This window comes from Marmota monax, unplaced genomic scaffold, assembly GCF_021218885.2.
Source record: "Marmota monax isolate L192 unplaced genomic scaffold, Marmota_monax_Labrador192_F-V1.1 WCK01_AAM20220418_F8-fsc00139, whole genome shotgun sequence".
Lineage (NCBI taxonomy): Eukaryota > Metazoa > Chordata > Mammalia > Rodentia > Sciuridae > Marmota > Marmota monax.
Genome location: NW_026695226.1, coordinates 4,789,812 through 4,811,340, shown reverse-complemented (window position 1 = coordinate 4,811,340; position 21,529 = coordinate 4,789,812). Strand labels below are relative to the sequence as shown.

Below are 21,529 nucleotides of genomic sequence, written 5' to 3'. Positions count from 1 at the left end.
TAAAGGAAGCTTTCAAGTCTTGCATTGCTGTTGAGGGGAAGCATTAAGAGTTGATGCCATTAGCGTCTTAATCTTCGCTATCATCCTTCCACTCCAGGGGGGATATGCTTCTTAATAAGCGATAGAATTCAAGGTGTTGAGTGCATCAGAAACATTATAGAGTTGTTTCATGTTACACTATGTTAATCAGAACTCTGCTCTCAGTCCTGTCTCTAGGGAACCATCATTTACAAACACTGTCATGCTAAAAAGTACATAAAAATTGTCAGATAAATGCATAGCATCTTTTCCATCTCATTTCCATTTAGAAATTTTGAACTACAAGTTGAACAGAGGCTACAGCTCCTTCTTCTTCTTCTTCTCCTTTCTCCTTCTCCTTCTTCTCCAGTTAAACATAAGTTCACAGTATTCCTGTGGAATTATTGAGGTCAGTTCTTCATTCATTTATTTAGCAAGCAATTATTTCTCTCCTCTTCCAGGCCACTCATTTGGGGGTGCTCATCATTGAATAAAATGAGAAAAGTTAGTCCTGCCTCACAAATCTTATATTCTACTTATGTTCAAATGTTGAGAAACATTTTTAAGGCCAGAATTTCTATAACTTTATTTTCTAAAGTATCCAACATAGAAATTTTATTTTATAAAAGTAATTCCAATGTCTAAAACAATGATTAACCTTTTCAGTGGCTAGGTTAAGTTCAGTATAAGGTTCCTTTTTAAACTTATGTAAATTGCAGACCTCAGCAGATATTAGTGTACCTGTTCTTATGCATATTAACATTTGTCTATCAGTACAGAGGCTTTGTAGCTTTCTGATTAAGAAAGCTTCTGACTTTCAAAAAGCCTATGACATGTGGCATCTAATCAATAAATGCCATTTAATGATGATTTAGTTTCATTTTAAAAAATTATAATGAATATGAAGAATCTTACAGGTAAGCTGCTGAAAGGGAAATTTGATTCTGACTTATTTTTATTAAAAAAAGAACATCCTTTTGAGATAATAAATGCATGGAAGATTTATTACACTTATTGTTTTTGTAGGACTTGAATTGCATGGATTTTTATTACCTATTCTGTTTTCATGAAGGCTTCTTTGCCTTAAAAAAATTGCATACTTCAACCCAAAGAAATTATGAAGAGCTTGGGTTTACTTTACTTTCAACATTCTTTATTACACATGCGTTCCTAACAAAGAGGCATTGTTAGAAAAGTCAGAATAATTGCTGAATATAGATCAGAGTGATTCCTTCCTCATAAAGTGTCAGAGATACAGTGTTTACAGTGATCAAATTATGTAAATTCCCAGAAGAATAAATATGAGACTTTCTGCCTACCCCTTCTTATTTCACAATCTCTGTTTCTGTTGACCTAGATACTATCACACCTACTTCTGGTTCCTTCTCTGAGAAACTTGTTTTCCAGTTAAACTTTTCTGGAGAGAAATGCAAGCAAATATTTTCCTAAATCATTTAGTTATAAAATATTCTTCTTTCTAAGGATTTTACTCAAAGTGAACTTTGAGATTTCTAGGGTCCCATGTCTTCTGAATCTAGACTCATTGTTGCCTTTCCTAAATCAACATGTAATCAAGATTATTTCTTTAATGTTTCAATCATTAAGTCTGGAAACTATAACATGAAGCAGCAGATGTGAAAATCATTTATTTATAATTTTATGGAGTTTTGCATGCCTTTTATCATTGAGTCTTAACTTCCTAAACACAAAATTCTTTGAATGTCTTTATCATCTGAAATGAAAAATAGCACAGAGTGGTTAATAATCACCCTGTGTAGTAAGAAAGAAAAGGGCTTGATATTGAAAGTTGGCAATGAACTTGACTGTAGCTTAGACATTTATCTCCTCTTGTATCACTCAGCAGAAGTCAAGTCTTTTGCTGTTCCAGCAAAGCTATCCCATTATTAGGTGCTTAGTTCTTCCACACTCATTCATTTGTGAAGCTGGGCTTGGATGTTAATCTTTAAAAAAGAAAGCGCATCTCTTTCCTCCTTAAATAAATGACTGTGGAAACATTGGCACTCAGGGTCTTCCTCTTTCCATTTCCCTTTAGTCAAAGAGTTCATGGCCCTAATGTTGCTTTAGTTTTAAAATTAGAAAGCATATTAATAGCCTCTAGAAAGACTTGCTTGAGATGTTGCTTTCATTTATTGCCAAGGAAAAACTCTGTCATTTATGTTGGTCATGTGATTGGGAGAAAGACGGGGAAAAGTCTTTGACCCTAAGGTACCTGGGTTTTGTTGCCTGTTTTCTGATATCTATATATCTATATATCTATATATCTATATCTATATCTATATCTATATCTATATATATGTATATATATATATATATATATATATGCTTCTCAGGAGAATGTTCTGGTAACTGGGTTAGGAGTCCTTGGATAAGGACACCAGTCCAGTTTGCTACTGCTCATTCTCTTTGCATATAACATCCTTTTATCCTTCATCCATAGTGAACACTAAAGCCCATGTGGCCACCCAGGGTTGCCAGCCCACCCTCCACCCACTTCTCATGGTGTCCTGCCTGATCTAAGTATCATCAGTTTCTGGGGATGTTCCTTTAACAGTTCATTGTATAGCTTAGATTTTTCTATTTCAAGTTGTCTTTTGCTACTTGTGCTAGGAAAGAACACAATTACAGCTCTCTTCACACTGTTGGGGAGGAAAGGTAATTTTTTTTTTTACAACCTATATATCTTCTTAGTTGGAACTAGCCCCTGTAACAAAAAAGAAAGATTCACAAAAGAAAACCAGAGTTTATTGGCATGTGCATTTTGTGTATACATAGAAGACACCCAGGGAATGAGTAATTCTGAAATAGGTGGCTGTGAATTTCAGCTAACATAGCATCTTCAATAAAGATCAGTATACTGATAGAGAAAGGACAAGATAAAGTCTCTTACCTTAGGTACATGTATGACTGCAGGAATGGTGTGACTCTACATCATGTACAACCAGAGAAATGAAAAGTTGTGTTCCATTTGTATACAATGAACCAAAGTGCTTTCTGCTATCATGTATAACTCATTGTAACAATTTTTTAAAAGAAAAGATAAAGTCTCTAAGAGCAGCAGCTTGTGGGAAGGCAAATAAATGCAAAGAATAGTTAGCAAAAGTTGTTAATGTAGATACCCATTGTGCCATCTCCAGGCCCGTAAGGGTCTAAAATTGTCTTCATTGGTGAACATGGTTCCTCCTGGTAGAAGTGGGAGGCTGGATATTGCATACATCTGTCTCCTCCTTCTAGGCAAATAGAGGGAGAGCAGAGAGATTTCCCAAATCTGCTTCTTCTTAATTGCTCAACAATCCTTATGCCAGGGAGACATGTTTTGGGGTAGCATATTTTGGTCTCTTACAACAGATTGTTGGGAGCATCTTGCTCTGTTAGTCAATCAGAAAGCATTTGAGAAAATGTAGGAGAGCCAGGAAATAGAAGCCATTGAGTTCATGCATACCCTGTTGCCTTCTAGATAAACTCTAGAATTCACACTGTCCAGCAATCTTCTTACCTCTTCCCATCTTATTGTCCATCTTATTGCTCTCATTGTTTCTTCCTTGGTTTCTAGTGTGTCTTCTCTCTCACTTTCTCAGTATAGAAGAGGTATTGGTTGTTATTCTCACATACAGCATAATTAATTTACGATAATTGGCTTTGATTTTTCAAAGTTACTACATGGATATTTTGTTGCAAAATTGATTTGTATGAGTAAAAAATATGACAGTTCAGTTTTTCCTCCAATTGATCATTTTAATGTTTTCTCCCTTTTGCTATTATTGCTTTTGGAGATCATAAATCTATTCCAATGATTTAATTTTTTAAAAAAATATTTTTTTAGTTGTAGTTGAACACAATATCTTTCTTTATTTTTATGTGGTGCTGAGGATTGAACCCAGTGCCTCACACATGCGAGGCAGGCGCTCTACCACTGAGCTACAACCCCAGCCCCTCCAATGATTTAACTTTTAAAAATTATTTTAGAAACTGTCTTTGTCATTTTTGTAGCTTCATATCTTTCATACCACATGGTTCAACCCACGTTATTACCTAGTCGTATATTTTGGATAAAGTACATGTTGTGTAACTTTTACACACATTAAATCACTAGACATCTTTGCTTCTTAGGTGAGTTGTAGAAATAAACATGAATCCATATACAGAGGTACAAAAAATTTTATATGAAATATAAAATTTTAAAATCTTTAGAATATATAAATATATTTCGATTGAAATACCAAAATCTCTGACATTGGCCTTTAGTATCTTTTAGTTGCATTATCTTCTGAAGGCAACAGATTATAGTAGGACACCCCATGGGGGCACTTGATGTTATTATGCAGAAGGTTGCAAGAACCTTCCCAGATCTGTCTGGCCTGGGGTCCTTTAGGACCCTAGGTAAAGCTTTTGCAACAGAAGGGTGCCTGCTTCTGAGGGGTTGAGATGTGCTGAGAAACAGAGGAGAAGCCATTGGAGTCCTCAGATCCTCACCTTGCTTCCTATAGTATATGTAACGTGGCTAAAACCATTTCTACCAAATTGTGCTATTTGAAACACACTCTTCATTATTAGAGGTCTCTTTCAGGACATCAGAAATTCAGTGGTTTGGCTGTACAGGCATAAACTTCATAAACACAGTCATGTTGTGGCTTATTTTTTTTTTCTTTTGGCTTCATGCATTTGTAATTATTTTTTAACTTTTATGGAGAATATTTTATGTGACATAGTCAGTATTGCTCTTTTTCTGTTTCTGAAGTGCTGTTCTTTCAAAGACAGGATTGCATGTTGTTCAGAGCCAAGACACTCGAGCTGGACTCTGGATATTAGTATCCTGCCTCCATCCTTGCTTGGCCATACAACTTTGGCCAACTTACCTGTTATCTGAAACCCAGCTTTCTCATTTGTCAGGCAAGCAGCTTGATAGGTTCTACCCCATTAGGGTAGTTGTGGGAATTAAATGAGAAGATCCACATGAAGCCAAAGTTATAGGGTCTGGCACCAGAAGGTACATATTTGCTTTTATTATTTTTCTCTAGGAGCTATGCTGGGGACACTTATTTCTATTCTTATTACATTATCTTGGTTTTCTTAAATCCTTGTCAGAAGAAGGTAGGTTATAAATAATAATTATGATTTGTTAGTCTTTATTTCCAGGGAAAGAATTATTGTTGATTTATAGTATCATGATGTATAATGAAACACACACTGAACTCAGGTGGACACTAAATTGCTTCCTGTAGTGAAATTTACTCTAGAAGAACATGAGGCAGTATATGAGGCCAATAATGATCTTTTCTGTACTGATAATATCAATTCTCTTTTCTCAGGTTTTCTACAAGTATTCTATTTCCTTAATCTTTGAGAAGAGGGAGGCATTAGAAAACCTTAGTCACTGCAGATTTATTCATTATTATATGTTTAATATAATGAAGATATAAAATCTACATTGGGACAGGATTAAATGGCATGATCTAGAATTTAGAAGTGCCATGAAACTGATGTGGTGAATCTCACATCTGGTGGTGGGACAGCATTGGTTGAAATGTCTTTGGGGGAAATTTTGGAGATTTCCTTAATATTAAAGAAAAGGATATTATGAAAAAGAGAAGGAACATTTGGGAGAGTTAAAGCTTTTCAGTTATTTTGATGATGTTATGTTTTTTCCCTAAAATTGTATATTTGTTTAGTCTTATCAAGGAATACCAAATCATTGGGTAGAAACTGAAGATGGTCAATGACTAGGAAAGAAACACCCAAATCTCTTAAAGTTAGGAAAGAAGCATGAACAATGTAATTCAGGTATATTTATCTTATAATAGGACACTTTTTAAGTTTAGGAAAAGTAGATTTGTTAATTTTTTTAAACAAATAACTTAATAAGCAGACTTAAGATAGAGCATCGAAAGTACATTTGTGTGTAGCCACAAAACTTCATGTGACATAGTTGAGAGAATTTTAGAAGATGTGTCTGAATGAAATATCATTAACTTTGTTCAATTTTTATCTTGGCCTTGAAGTTAGACATCCTGGTATTTCTCAAATATATGAATGATGGAAGGTGATTATAATCCAGAGATTCTAAAATTCCTTACTGTAGGCTTTTCCCCCCCTCTCCAAAATCATTTGCTGATTGATTACCTACTATATCAATAAAGATGAAAGAAACTGAGTTTGTATAACAGCATCATGTCACCAAATAAATTTTAAAAAATTAATTGACCACAGAGATATTCTATTTAAATAAGACTGTTTTTTTTTTTTAACAATTTGCACATAACTACCTCCACTGCACTCATCTTCAGTCTATTTTTATCTCCCTCTTAAGGCTTGTTTAAGCTAAGGCATACATCATTAGCTTAGTACATATTGATATTCTTTATGAAATAAGATATGATATAGTAGAATACTTTCATAATTAGGATTCTATCTAGACAAGTGAAATTAAAATTGTGATAGAGCAAAAATAATCTCTTTCTGAAATAGAATACATTAGAAAACATTTTTACCAGAATATTGATAAAGCTCACGTATATGGAATATGTGTATATTTTACATTTAGTATTAAATTTTATATTTAGTTGAAAATGTCTAAAATGCCTAATAGATTTTTATATATTAATTTTCTTGGCATTCATCATTTGGATTGACCTATCAGAAGGTAATGTGGTATTTGTTGCCAGTGTTTCAATGGGAATAAGTGTTTAAATGTATCATTCAGAAACACAATTCAAAAAAAAAATGTAAAGTTAGGACATACTGTTCATGATACAGAAGAGGGGGAAATGCTCATATTGCTTATGTTTTATAATTAGTAAATACAAATGCCAGCTTTAAACCTTAGCAGTTTTGACTAAAAGTAAAATCAAATTCTTAAACTCTTTTTGAAGTCTCACCTTTGTTTAGTAGAATAATTTATTTATCAAGTCATTTTTTCATTGAAAAAAAAACTACCAAAGTCAAGTGTGCTGCTACATGCTTCATAGCTTCGGAGGCTGAGATAGGAGATCACAAGTTTAAGGCCAACCTCAGCAACTTACTAAGGCCCTAAGCAACTTAGTGAGTCCCTGTCTCAAAATACAAAAATACCTACTGGGCTGGAGTTGTGGCTCAGTGGTAGAGAGCTTGCCTCACATGTGTGAGGTACTGGGTTTGATTCTCAGCACCACATATAAATAAATGATTAAAATAGGATCTTTCAACAACAACAACAAAAAATATTAAAAAAAAACAAAAACAAAAAACTACCAAAGACTGCTTTGAAGCCTACTCAGTCAGTATTGATACTTCTTCCTTTCCATTTAGTCCAGGTCATGGGGAAATTTCCTGAACTTTTAAGACCAGGCTTGACTAAATCATGTGGGTATCCCAGGTAGATAAATGACAATGCTTTTATCTCAGTATTCTGGAAATATCGGCTCAATGGTTGTGTAGAGCAGAGATATAATTTACCTATGACATTCAGATGAAGTGTGAGGGTTTTCACTTTACACATGAAATAGAATCTCTACTCAGTCACACACCAGCTCTGTGATCTTGGGCAAAGCTATTTATTATCTTAGTTTTCCTTTCTTTAAAATGGTTATCATAATAGTATCTGCTTCCTAAGAATGAGGTAAATATAAAAGGAGTTAATTCATGTGAAGTCCTTAGCAGAGTGCCTGTCAAATGGTGAATTCTCAGAAGTATTACCTAATAATATGACTTTAGAGTGTTTGAAATATAATTCCTTTATCTTAAGATACATTTTTGCATATTTTCTTTTATCTTATATTAAATTTGAAATAATACTGAATTTTCTTCTACTGTGAAGAGAGGATGAAGTCTTTTTTTTTAATTATAGTAAATTACAGTTGGATAAGACTAATTCATCTCCACACCCTCAATTGTATCTGTCATTCCCAGTGTCTCTTTCAAAATAATATTATATAGGAACTTTGACTTTAGTTGAGGCTCCTCATGGTAATTTGTATTCTCTCCATTTATGCCTTATCAGCTACCTCCTCTGTGGAAAAAAAGCTTAGGTAATAGAAATGGAAATGGCCCCATAGAAGTGTGTATTGGTTGCCCTTTTTTATATGAGAGGTCAGAAATAGGCATAATATAAGAAAAAGATGAGGTTAGCCAGGCAGTTGGATCTGTTAAATATATCTCTGTGAATTTAGATCACAAAAGAGCAAAAGTTTTCCATAGCGGCCATAAATTCAAATCTATATGCTTCCTTAGAGATCCGTTTATGGTTATCATTTTTTTCTCCTTCTGTGTATTTGGATGGTACAGCCATTGTTTAAGCCAAGGATCCAGTGATGAATAATAGAGACTTGGTAGGTTCTGGACCTTTAACTGATGTCCTGCACTCCATTTCCCTGCTTGCTCCCTAGGCAGAAGCTGCGCTGCCCAAGGCTGCACCACCATGTGATAATTACACATTCCATGGGTATTCTCTGCCTGAGGCAGCCAGCATTTTGATTCTATCATAGGCACCAGGATATTGAAATTCAGTTAGAATTTGAAGCTCATGGTAGCTGGTAGATTAATTTTCCTTGGGTTGATAATCATTTTATTTTTTTTTGAACATAAATAAATAGTGTCATACATGATCTTGAATCTAAATGGTGTCTAAAAGTGTTCATTGCCTAGAATTAGTGGCTGATCAACAACAATGTTTGTATTTGCATTAAATCTGGGCGGCACTGTATTTTCAAATGCATGTTCAATGAAGTTTGAGATCTTTTTGTTTAAAGATCAAAGAAAATTCAAGTTTCATTTTTGGGGAGTTCTGTTTGTGTTTTGAGTTATATAGACTTAGAAGACCATAAAATATAAAGCTACTTGCCCTTAATTTTAGTGAAGTAATATGATGTAAAACATGAAGATGATCTTGATAGGTACAAACACATGAACTATCAGTCTATATTTTTTGGTTTTGTGCATTTATTTCTACTTTTTGGAATACTAACAATGGTATCATTGATAGGGAAACCTATCTTACAGCTTTAAAAGTTGTTTTGCCTGTTTATGTTTTCTTTTGCAATTACTACTTTGCCGTTTTATAAGAAGTGAAGGAAATATTTACTGTCTTCAGTACTCTCCGAATTTATATAGGTAATCTTGATATTACATGAATAACTTAACAAATGTTGAGCTTAATTCGTAGAATGCATAGCAATTGGAAAAGGAATAAATATTAAATAATTTTCAAAGCATTCCATTTTTTCCCTTATAGTGAGAGATTTTTCTTGAGACTGAATAGAAATGGGCTTCCCAAAGCCCCAGATAAACCAGAACGACATTGCTCTCTCTTTGTGGTAAGTGAATCTTCTTTTGTTAATGAGGTATCTTCTTCCAGCTGTGCTTCATATTATTTAGGAGAAATAAAAGATTGTGAAAGAACATAGTGAATTGATTTAAACTTTGTAAGTAACACATACATTGCATTAATGGCCAAAATTGTGAATACTGTCATTCACAATTACTGTACTTCCCTTAGGATATTATTGGCTCCTTTAATTTTTCTGTTGGTGTGTTTTGGTGCTCTGATATGATTGCCAAAGTTCAGTAGCAATAGGGCTTAGCATGGCACCTGGTTTTTAATATGTGCTTCATAAATGTGAGAGAGAGCCTGAATGAACAATGGTATTTCCTTTTAAACATCTCTTAACAGCAGTTGACTCAAAGTTGATTGTAGTGACATTTTTAGAACAGAATTTGAATCATGTCAGAATTTGAATCATGTGCTTTTGCTCTAAACATTCCATTAAGAATATTTATGTTCATCTTTGTCTTTCTGCTCTTGTGAAAATAATGTACTATAATCTTTAAGTGCTGGTGCAGATTATGAATTCTAAAATAACCCAATTTTATTTTTTGGTAGGATTTGGGTAGCAGCGAGCTAAGAAAGGACATCTATATCACTGTGCACATCATCCGAATTGGTAGGTACAGCACTTGCTGCTGTTTTACAGGCAAAATAGCTGAGAGGTCTCCATGTGCTTGTGTGTTTGTGTGTGTGTTTTGCTCCCTGGAATGAAATGTGAATTCCAGAAGTACAGATTTGTTCTCTGGCCTCCCCGTCCTCACATTACAACCTTCTCACCTACCATGAATAGATATGGATCTTTTTCTATGTAAGTTGTTAAGGAATTTGTTGTATTTCCTTTTGTTTTCTTGAATCTCCTAAACACATCTGATTCAAATATTTTGTATTTGCCCTTTTAAATTTTAATTTCTTATAGCATGAAACAAACTTTTAGGACCTGAGTTTCCTACAAGTTGAGGAAAGCTTCACACCAGCTATCACTTTCCTAAATGCAGAATGTTATAAAGCATTATTACAGAAGATTCTACAAAAAGAGGTTTAAGAGATGCTGAATACTGTATTATTTGAACTGCTATAATGTCATAGCTCATTAATGGGTCTGAGAAGTCCTACAGGGAGAAATCAATATGGTTCTCTAACTTTGTTGACCCAGCTTCCCCCAAATCTGATTTGATTGTGAAAGCATGGATATAATGTAGCATTTATTAATATCTTGCAGAACACACTTTGGTATTCTATTTTCCCACATATTTCCACCTTTTGGGTCAGAGCAGCTGGGTGAAATAAGGAATGGTGCAGCTTCTGCAGTGTTTCTAATAAGGCTGACCAGCCGATGCTGGAAATGTGTTTCCAATTCTTCACTAACTGTGCTCTGTTACTTGCAGGGAAATACTTCTGCAGTGCAGTAATAGCTTGCCATGCAGACATGCTAAATGACCTTTAATTTTATAGTCTTTTAGTTTACGCATGCAACAACCACATTGTGTATTGAGAGAGACTATAAAAAACTTTCATTCCAACATAGATTTCTCTATATATCTTGTAAAAATGTGTTCAGAATATTTGTTTTCATTTTAAATTATTTTTTATATTTGAAAGATAGTAGAAATGATTTCAAAAACTAAACTGTGTTGCATTTTAATTTTTCCTTTAATAAATGAGTCTGTGAGGAAAAAAATTGTAAAGTACCTTCTAAAATTTTGGAAAAGTTGCAATCTGTGTTGCTATGTACTTTTGAGATAAAACCTCTGTCTGTTGGAGAATGATATGATACAGTTTCTTGTATAATTTATATATAGATATAGATATAGATATATGTGTGTATATTTATATATAATATATATACTACATATGTATATATATTATATATATATTTTACTTCAAATTTGTAATGCCAGTTGTTAAAATGTAGTTTGGGATATCTTTATGTAAAACTGCTAAAACTTGAATATAATCTGAAGCACTGAGAGTAAAAGTAAACCACTTTTGCTTTTGAAACTTTCTAGACAATATATACATGATTTGGGTGAAAAAATAAAAACATGCAGCTGAGTGTGTGCCCTTCAAGCCCATGGTCCCCCTCTTACAGCTTCATTGCTGAGGCAACCACCTCAAAAGTGTTGCCTGTCATAGGGCTGCCTTTCAAATACCTGGTGTTTGATTAGTACTTGCATTTTTTACTAAGATTTTATGGTCATTACACCATTCAAAATGAATGTTGATCCAGAAATTACCTACCTGCCTGCCTCTAGGTTTGCTAAAGATAAATCTCTGGAATTGTTGAAAGAAACTTGCAAGAAATTTTTACTGCTTGAAACTGAGGAGAAATGAAGTTAGGCTAAAATGCTGTAAGAAAGGTTATGACTTTGTCTGCCACCCTCCTTCGATTTAGTAAAATTGAGGAGTGGAAGATTGTTATCTTTCAGGGACAGATACTTCTTTTTATAGAATGTCCCTTGTACCTGCTTTATTGGGAAAAGGACACACTGTCCCTCATTGGCTGCTGAAAGTAGGAGCAATAACACCTCAAAGCTGACAAATTATGCCCAGCCTTTGATTTGGAAAGAAGAGAGAGGAAAAAAGGAAAAAAAAAAAAAAGGAAAAAAGAGCAATTAATAGTTTTATATCCCCCTGCCCAACCTAAGTGAAGTTCAAAGAACTTCTCTTGTTTCCCCTTCTGGCTTTTGGCTGGACCCTTAATATTTTATCTTTCCACATTCCTCCTATCTTCCTTCCTGCTTAGAGAATTTTTCTAGTAATCAGAGCAGAACTGTGAATTCTTATTAATCCTGGAGTTGGGAACCCCAGGGCTGACACTGAATCATCTCATTGGTGTAATTGTTAGACCAAAGCCTCAGTGTGCAAAGCTGTAGTGCCACAGTGTCCTGAAAGGACACTGAATACTGCATGTCGAGGACTTAAGAAGCAGCAGCTTTGGAGGGAGCAAAGCTTCACAGTGGCAGAGCTTTCAAGCCTCCCTAGAGCACCTTCTCAAGTAGTTCTGAGAACAGACCTTCTCCCACCCCCCTTATTTCTCAATCTTCCTCCATAGTTTTTTTTCTTTAGCACAGTACTAGAGGAAGGGGATGTTTTAAAAAGGACTGGTAAGTGTGTTATGCCCTTGTATAAATTGTAGGAAGCCAGAGCTAGAAGATTCCTTAGGAATATTCATGTTCAGTTCCTATTTTTTTTTATTAATGAGTTTCTTTTCTAATATTAAATAACTTTGAAGCACTTCTCTCAGAAATCTCCTAATTACTTTGTCATCTTGCATGTATAAAGGAATGAGTAAGTAAAATAAAATTTGTATTTTAAATCATGATATTGATCAAGATTGCACTATATCAAAGCACAATTGCTTTATAATTAAATTAGCCAATTTAAATATGACATTACAAGATGTTTGACTTGTAGGCAGAAATTATATTAAAATTATGTATATTTAAATTTAGCTTCCGACTATAGCTTGAGGTCATGAAAACATGACATTTAAAAATGTTACATTTTGCACATCTAAAAAGTGATTGATTTCTGTTGTCCAATTTTTTTTAGTTTTGATTCTAACCATAAAATAAGAGGTTTTCAGGATTTTATTTGCAAGCATTTCCCTGAAAGTGACACATTGCACATATAGTTTTCCATTTTTCTTTAGTAGTGATGAGTAAAAACCCAATTGGATACTACCATCCTTTTGGTTTGGGTGGGGTTTTTTTCTATATAACATTGGATTTTGGAAATTCTAGAGACATCTTGATATGCTATAGAATTTTGCTCAGATAGAAACAACTTATGGATCTGCTGACCAGCATCTAGAGACAAATTTGCATTTTTTCTTTTTTTTTTGCCCCTTATTAACTTCTTATATTTCAGCTTCAGTATACATTATGCTTTTGGTCTTTAAAATAATCACGGGAATTAAATATGAATAATAAATTAAAATAATGATAACATATTTTCAAATAAATGACAATTTTCAGGCTTGTAATAGTCAACACAGTCCCAGGGCATGTTAGTAATGGACCAAGTTATCCACAGCCTGCACAGTGAGGCAGGAGCATGCTCATTTAGTCACCTGTGCTTCCTTGTTATATTCAGAGTCTCTCCAACTGCTTTTTTTCAGAGGTGAATTTTTTGAAATGGTTTTGTGAATAAGAAATTTTTTAGAAAATGGAAAATGTCATAGGCACCATGATTGCCTTTAATAAAGTAGGCCTTCTGGGATCTCTTCATGAATCCTAAGAGAAGGAAAGTGGTGCCCAAACATGGGATCAGCTCTAATTTTCATAGTTTTATGGATGGCAGCTGAAGCTCAGAGTTCATGCTGCTTGCCCAAGGTCACAGAGGAAGGTGACTGGAGCAGGCGATCCTGAAGCAAAGTGAAATCTTTTGCCCCCATCCTATACCCTTTCCATCACCCAATTATGTTTTGTATGTATGACCTGCTTGGTGGCTCTGTGTGTCTCTGATTAGGATGCATCTAATCAAATATTTCCATGAGTCATGTTTGCTCTTTAACTGGATAGGTCGAATGGGAGCAGGAGAAAAAAAGAATGCCTGCAGCGTCCAGTACCGGCGACCCTTTGGTTGTGCGGTTCTTAGCATCGCGGATCTGCTAACAGGAGAGACGAAGGATGACCTTGTCCTGAAAGTGTACATGTAAGAAGCCTGAACATGGTGGGGCCTGGGTGGGCACAGGGGTGCATCTGGATCTTACCTGGATAATACTTTATGTGTGGAAGTGCAGAACACCACATGGGTTAAGCTTGAGTCATTTTTCAAACTCCCAGCAATCTGTTGACTTGCTGCAAATTAGCCCACAAGTCACTCTTAGTCAGAAGAAATATGAAATCAAAAACCAATGAATACAGATGGTTTATTGATTGGGTAGACCATGTACTGTGTAGCATACTTCCACTGAATTTGCATACCTGGTATATCTTTCATAATTAATTAATTCATTCTTGGAAAGTGGAAATACTACACTTTGTAATAAAAATGAATGAGAACTAAGACAGGGAAGCTCAGGTGATTACCCTCCTACTCCATATATTAAACTGGCCTGCGGTAGTAAAGTACTACGAAAGTGTGTACTACAAAAATTTATTGTCTCCTAGTCCTGGAGGCTAGTAGTCTGAGATAACATGTTGGCAGAGGTGGTTCCTTCTGGGGGCCGTGAGGGAGAATTATTTCCATTCCTCTTTCCTAGCCTCTGGTTGGTTGTTAGTGACCTTTGATGTTCCATGGCTTGTAGTTATTGTCATCCTGAGCTCTCCCTTCATCTTTACACAGCATTCTCCCTATGTGCGTGTGGCTGTCTCTGTCTAATTTTTTCCTTTTATAAAGACAATTGTACTGGATTGAGGCTCACACCAGTGACCTCATTATCACCTGATAACTTCTTTAAAGATCCTCTTTCCAAATAAGGTCACATTCTGAGGTACTTGAAGTTAGGATATCAACATTATCTTTTTGGAGGGGGACACAGTATAACCCATAATGCTCTGCTAAGAAAATCACTTGACATAATCCGAATTCTAAGATAAATGATTTCTTAAATGCACATGGTTTGAGTCAGCCTACCCTGTTTACTTCCCCACACATCTGAGAATTGAGAGCTGAACTAGAAAGACATGGTCAGAGCCAGCCCCCTGGGGTATCCGCATTCCTGTTTTGAGGGCCAACTCCTGGCTACCTGCACAAGCAACCTTGCTTTTGTCTTTTATTCCAGAGTTTGTGTTGCTAGATCTAACATATGCCAATAGTTTTTTCATATATGGTGGTCACAACCAGCACACCCCTATGGGACACATACTTCAATTGCTTATTTTTTACCCACTACAGCAGTGTTTCATGGATTTATCTACTCTCCACCAAGTGGTGACCTCTGTAGCAAGTTAAGTAATTGACAAAGATTTATCTACATCCTGTGGTTTGGGACTGGAAATTCTCTTTATCCCTTCTTAAGAGGGATAAAACCTGTGACCTTGATTTTAAACTTGAAAACTTTTTAAGCTAGTGGGTAGCATTACTTGTTACTCTTTTTGTCATAAGTCAACCCTCATTTTTAATGGCTGGACTTAAATCTGTAGTAACTACCTTCTGGTCTCTCCATACATTGTTGGTGGGACTACAAACTGATGCAACCAGGCTGGAAAGCAATACATAGATTCCTCAAAAAACTAGGAATGAAGCCACCATATGACCCAGCTACCCCACTCCTTGGTATATATCCAATGGATTTTAAATGAGCATACTACTGTACTACAACCACATTAGTGTTTATAGTAGCACAATTCACAATAGCTAAGCTATGGAGCCAACCTAAGTACCCTTCAACAGATGAATGGATGAAGAAAATGTGGTATATATACACAATAGAGTATTGTTCAGCCATAAAGAAGTATGACTTTATGGCATTTGCTGGTAAATGGATGGAATTGGAGATTCTCATACTTAAGTGAAATAAACCAGTCCCCAGAAGTCAAAGGTTCAATGTTTTCTCTGATATGTGGAAGCTAATCCAAAATAAAAAGATTAGAAGAAAGATCAATGGAGTAGACAAAGGGGATTGAAGGGAGAGGGAGAAGGAATGGGATAGGGAAAGACAGTGAAATGAATCTGACCTACGTTTCCTATGTGCACACATGAATATACCACAGTGAATCTCATCGTCATGTATATCCACAAGATGGTTTTAAAAACACCATAAGTAAACAGCAGAAGGATTAGTAGAGTAGAGTTCAGAGAATCTGGGAGGGGATAGGAGGAAGAAAGGGAAAGGGGAAGTACTAGGGAATGAATTAGAACAAATTATATTCCACGCTTTTATAATTATGTCCAAATAAATTCTGTTATCATATATTACTAAAAATAACAAATAAAAATGAGGAAATCCATAAATAATATTTCCAGATTCTGCTGTGAGTCTTAAAACATCGTTTATTTGAAATAAAAGTGATGAGTAACGGCCAACCTTTACTATGTGCTTACTATATACCAGGGACTCTGGTCAGCATGTTAAGCCTATTGTGTCATTTTATCCTCAAAACAAACCATGAAGCAGATGCTGTAATCTCAGTTTTACTCATAAGGGGACAGTTAAATGACTTGCTCAATGTCATGCAGCTAATAAGAATGAGAACCATATTTGAAATCAAGATTGTCCAGTTCCAGAACTAGAGCTCTCAAGGTATCAGGTTGTGTTCTTCCAGATGTTACTTCATACTACTATATAGTAATATGATGATGGTGGTATGTGCTGTTGCTTTTTATGAAAATTGAAATTCTTTGCAAACACAGTGTCTTCTTAGAATAGTCTTTCCAGGTGTGGGTTGCAAGGGCCATGTTTATCTTGCCACAGGGAACACTGAGGGGCTGACAGTTACATGCATCATCCTTGATTATGCAGCTGATGAAGGAGACCCATGAATCCCGGCTCTGCCTATGGCAGACATTCACTCTCATAAAAATAAATTGTGCTGGTCTTCATGGTATTTTATTTTCTGATTTTTTTCTTAAGCATCAAGTAAGGCTTTGGGTAATTCTTCCTAGAAGAGAAGTCCCTTAAAAATGACAATTCAGCAAATCATGAGGCCATTTCAAGAGAATGCTAAACCAGGCAAAACAGTCACTGCACAATAGAGAGGAACCAGGAATTTAGAAAAACACTCCAGAAAGTGCTTGTTAGAAACAATTTGTAAGAAGTTTCTAAATGTTAAGGTAACCAAGCCCCTAGTCTATCTGGCACTCTTAAGAACAGTAACAGATACCTAGTCTGAGACTAGAAGGGGGCCTTTGATTTTATATGGAGTTTTTTTTTTTTTTTGGTGTTATTGTTAAAGAGCATATGCTCTAGAGTCACTTAACTATCTAATAGGATAGTAAACCTTCTTTCTTCCTTCCCTACTGGGTTGAAATAAGGAAAGTGGAAGCAGATGTACTAAGTGGCAATTGATGTTTCACAATTGGATAGGTGGGATGGCTTCTTCTATCTTCCATTGTATACATTCTTCTCCAGCATTTTTTCTCTTTGGGGGCCACTTTTAATCTGTGAGTTCATCCCAGCTGCTGCTTTGATGGGGTAGGTGGCCATGCCTCACCAGGCGTGGGCATTACTTCTCATCTTGGCATAGCCATGCTAAAACCATCAGTTGTTTGCAGCAAATTTCGAGGAATTCTAAGGAGATTTAGGGAAGTACCTTGTATGGTCATAACAAAAAGAGCAGGTGTGCATTCAAGATCATTGCTTAATCCATGTTTCAGTAAAGTTTAACCAAGTGATTATTTTCATAGGTGTAATACAGAGAGTGAGTGGTACCAAATCCATGAGAACATCATCAAGAAGCTGAATGCACGCTATAATTTGACTGGCTCCAATGCAGGTGAGTACATGGAACTGGCTAACTTGGCCCTACACTTTTTATTTCAGGCCTTTCGTTTAGGTCAAAAGGAAATGGTCAAACCCTTGGTTTTTTCTCTTTGTCTTCCTAATTTTAAAAATGCTCAGTAAGCACTGTGGTACATCTCCCTGTATTGTGTGTGATAGGCCTATAAGTATAAATTTTCAGAAAAAAATGTATTTCATTCTGGCTTAAAACAAAGTTACGGATCTGAATTTGTTCAGTGGTGCCAAGTCTTGAGACCTATAAATTTTTACTTACTGCTAAAACCTAAATGATAGTATGTCTGGGTTCATGACTGTAGGTTTGATAAACAGAAGTCTGACAGGAAGGTCCAATTACAGGATGCCTCATTGTCTGTAATCTGCTGTAAGCAGCATTATTGTACTGGGTAACCAACATACAGGTTCACATATTGAAGTGGGCTGAGGAAGTGATGATGACTGTGGTGTCACATAGATAAAATCTATGTATGCTTATTCAGAGAGCAACTCATGTTCTACGTGCCACTGTAAGTTATATGTAATATATGGCATGCAGACTTGTATTACAGTAGTTACACATCATAGACTATGTGACATTATATGGTGTAAGTAGATTGTATAGCATACATAGTGACTACTTTACATGTGATTATTAGCAAAAACTTGGTGAATATTGTTTGTGCCTATTCACCCTTCAGTCAGACATTGAAGCAAAATAATATGCATTTGTGTGTTTCAGCTGACATAAAGAAAGCTCAAATTAAACAAGCCATTATTTAAATGGAATGCATTGTTTTTAGAAGTAATTTTTAAAGCTCTTGAATATAAATAGATATTTGTGTGATAGTCCAACTTTACTAGTAATTAGGAGAACCAGTTTAAATTCAGACCAGCTTTTCTTTTCAGACTCATGCACATCTCTCTAGGCCAATGTATCCCACAAAGAGAAAGTAACTGCAGCCAGAAGCCTTTGTGGTTCAGTTTCTTGAGAACCATAAGGATCCACAGCTCACACATGTGGCAGCATTTCAGGCTGAACAGAATGGTGAGGTCAGATGAAGAGTTGGCCTCCTTCTCCCAAGAGTTGGGGAGGTAATGGGTTATATTTGATATAGATGGTCATTTGCTTTGGACAAGCCCAATATCTACCACTAAAAAAACAAGAGGCTTAGAGCTTCTGGATGTTGAGGGCAAGCCTCTAAAAGACTAAGAGGAGACAGTAGAAGTGTCTTCCATGAGTAATAAGTTTATTTTAGAATCTGCTCTCCATGCTTGTCTTCTTTTCTCCCCAATAAAGAATTATGGGAGTGCTGACTGTGTGTGGACCAAATGGTTTCACTTCAGTGCATCCTCCATAAGGTAGGAAATGTGCTACTATTTTAAACCTTACCTTACCAAATCTGTGGACTTGCACCAAATCCAGTCATTCTATTCTGAACCTTTCAGTGTTTCTTGATACCTCTGACCACTATTTTATCATTAAATATTGAGGAGACCTGTGCTTCCAGTTCAGTGGGCACTAGCCACCACCCACATGTGGCTACCAGGCAGTAATCCTACTAGCTGAATGCAGTGCCAGGAGGAGTATTATAAACTAGATGTCAGACTTTGAAGACTTCATATTATTAATAGAATGTACAGTATCCTGTTAGTATTGTTTTTATATTGATAACTTGTTAAAATGGTATATATATTGGGCTAAATAAAACATACTATTAAAATTATGTTTCTTTTTACATTTTTTAATGTGGTAAGTACAAAGTTTTAAATTTCACCCATAACTCATGATATTTTTATGGGACAGTGTTGTCCCAGGCCTGGTTTACATGATAACATTTTCCTCTAATTTATCTCATGCCTCACAAATAAGTTAATTATTTCTTGCTCCTTTCTTTCTGTCTACTGACTGTAGATGGAGGACTGTAGCTTTGGGGGAGCTAATTCTCTCCCCCCATAAGTCCTATTACTCTCTATTTGCTTGAACTTGCCTTCTATGTGAATAAATAATTATAAAACTTAACTGTCATCTTCTGAATTTTCCCCTGTGTTTCCTGACTTTCCTGTTCCCTGCCATCATAGATGTCCTCTTTTTGTGAGGAAGTGGGGTACTCGTGACTGAACTCAGGGGCACTCGACCACTGAGCCACATCCCCAGTCCTATTTTGTATTTTATTCAGAGACAGGGTCTTACTGAGTTGCTTAGCGCTTTGCTTTTGCTGAGGCTGGCTTTGAACTCATAATCCTCCTGCCTCAGCTTCCTGAGCCACTAGGATTACAGGGGTGCACCACCATGCCCAGCAGAGATGTCCTTTTCACTAACCAGGACAACTGCAGTACATTTCTTTCTTAACTACTTCTTGGTCCCCCAATCCTTACCCTTTTTGAATATGCCCCATGCAGAACAAGATTCATCTGTTGTTGGGTTGTTTGAATAGGTCATTGTCCAAACTCTGAGGTGCCTCCTGGATCATAGTGAAGATCTTGATGATGGGCTTTAATTTAATCCCAGACAGATTCCTAAGGCCACTGATACTGTATCCTGTAAGGCTTCTCTTAGGGGTCAGGGTTCCAATTAAACCAAACTACAGATTCTCTCTGCTTAAAGACAGGAATCATCTCTTTGAGAGTATAGTGTGGTTTTTTAATATTTTGCCTATGCAAGCAAGATATCGAAGGTATGAATCAGTTTCACTGGAATAATAAGAATATCATCTTCTAGAGATTATAGAAGGATTAAAAAAGAAAAATGTATGCAAAGCACTTACCATAGAACTTTATACATAGTAAGTATATGTATTCACTTTTAGCTGTCATTATTTATCTCACTTTGAGCTATCATCTGGAATATTTTACCCTTTCCTCTTAAGTTATCTTGTTTCATTTTTTTTTAAATGGATAGGAAATAGTAGAAGAAGCAGGAATATAAGAAATTGAAGCAATTTCATCTCCTTAAGGAAAGCTTTTAGAATATTAGTTGGATTTTTGATAAGCTGGATTATTAAACCAACCCCTCCTACACTTTGTTTCTTCCATCTCCTCTCTACAGATTTGATTGCTAATATCTCCTTCTGGGTTCCTTTCATTGTTTGTGGTCCTTCTGATTACATAAATTACTCCAGGAAGGATGAGGAGCATATTCTACTTTCTTGGGGCCATTTCTCCTTGGAAAGTACTCCCCATGTTCCATGTGCTTTGTCAGCAATATTGACTTTACCAGGAACTGAGAATCCAACCACTTTATTCCCTGATTCTTCATTTTTCTGTTAAACATTATACTATAATGAAAACTGTGTTGCTGTCTTTGGGAAAAGTTGTAAAAAAAAAATCATCATCGTAGCATATAATGGCCTCAGAATACTTTCCCCTCCTTTTGGTGTGGTGATGATGATATTTTTGCTGTCTGCCATGATACTTAGAGTCCTTGGCAACCAAATATGTGTTCGTTTTACCTTGCTTCTGCTACAGAGCCCTGCTCTCCTGTTCTTATGACCTCAGCCCTTCTCCATCCTTCTCCAGTCAAGCCTGAGTTCCAGCTGCCCTACACAGACCCCTCTCACTCTTCGATCCCTTCTCACTCTTTGAAGCCCTAAGCTTAGGCACACCCCACCCTAAGCCTTCTCATTCTATAATACTGCTCCAGAGAAAGAAAGCTCAAAATGAACCTTTAAAAAAGGTTGTATTCTTCCTACCAGAATTTCTGTTCTTCATTCTTGGTGGGTCATCGTTCTTGTCACCTTTATCTGTTTCCTTCTTGGGGAAAGGGAGTTACAAGCCCAGGTGGGTGTTCTGGATCCATATTGCTTCATTATCGA

The 21,529-nt window shown here is 35.9% G+C and overlaps 1 protein-coding gene across 4 annotated transcripts in view; it reads left to right on the top strand.

Annotated features, from left to right (window-relative positions):
- Dock4 (dedicator of cytokinesis 4) overlaps positions 1-21,529 on the top strand; it is a 457,617-nt gene that overhangs the window by 238,892 nt on the left and 197,196 nt on the right. For all 4 annotated transcript variants that reach the window (XM_058576081.1, XM_058576082.1, XM_058576080.1 and 1 more), the window contains exons 9-12: positions 9,242-9,323; positions 9,890-9,950; positions 13,858-13,990; positions 17,627-17,715. In XM_058576081.1, the coding sequence (XP_058432064.1) occupies positions 9,242-9,323; positions 9,890-9,950; positions 13,858-13,990; positions 17,627-17,715 (365 nt within the window). The remainder of the gene's footprint in view (positions 1-9,241; positions 9,324-9,889; positions 9,951-13,857; positions 13,991-17,626; positions 17,716-21,529) is intronic.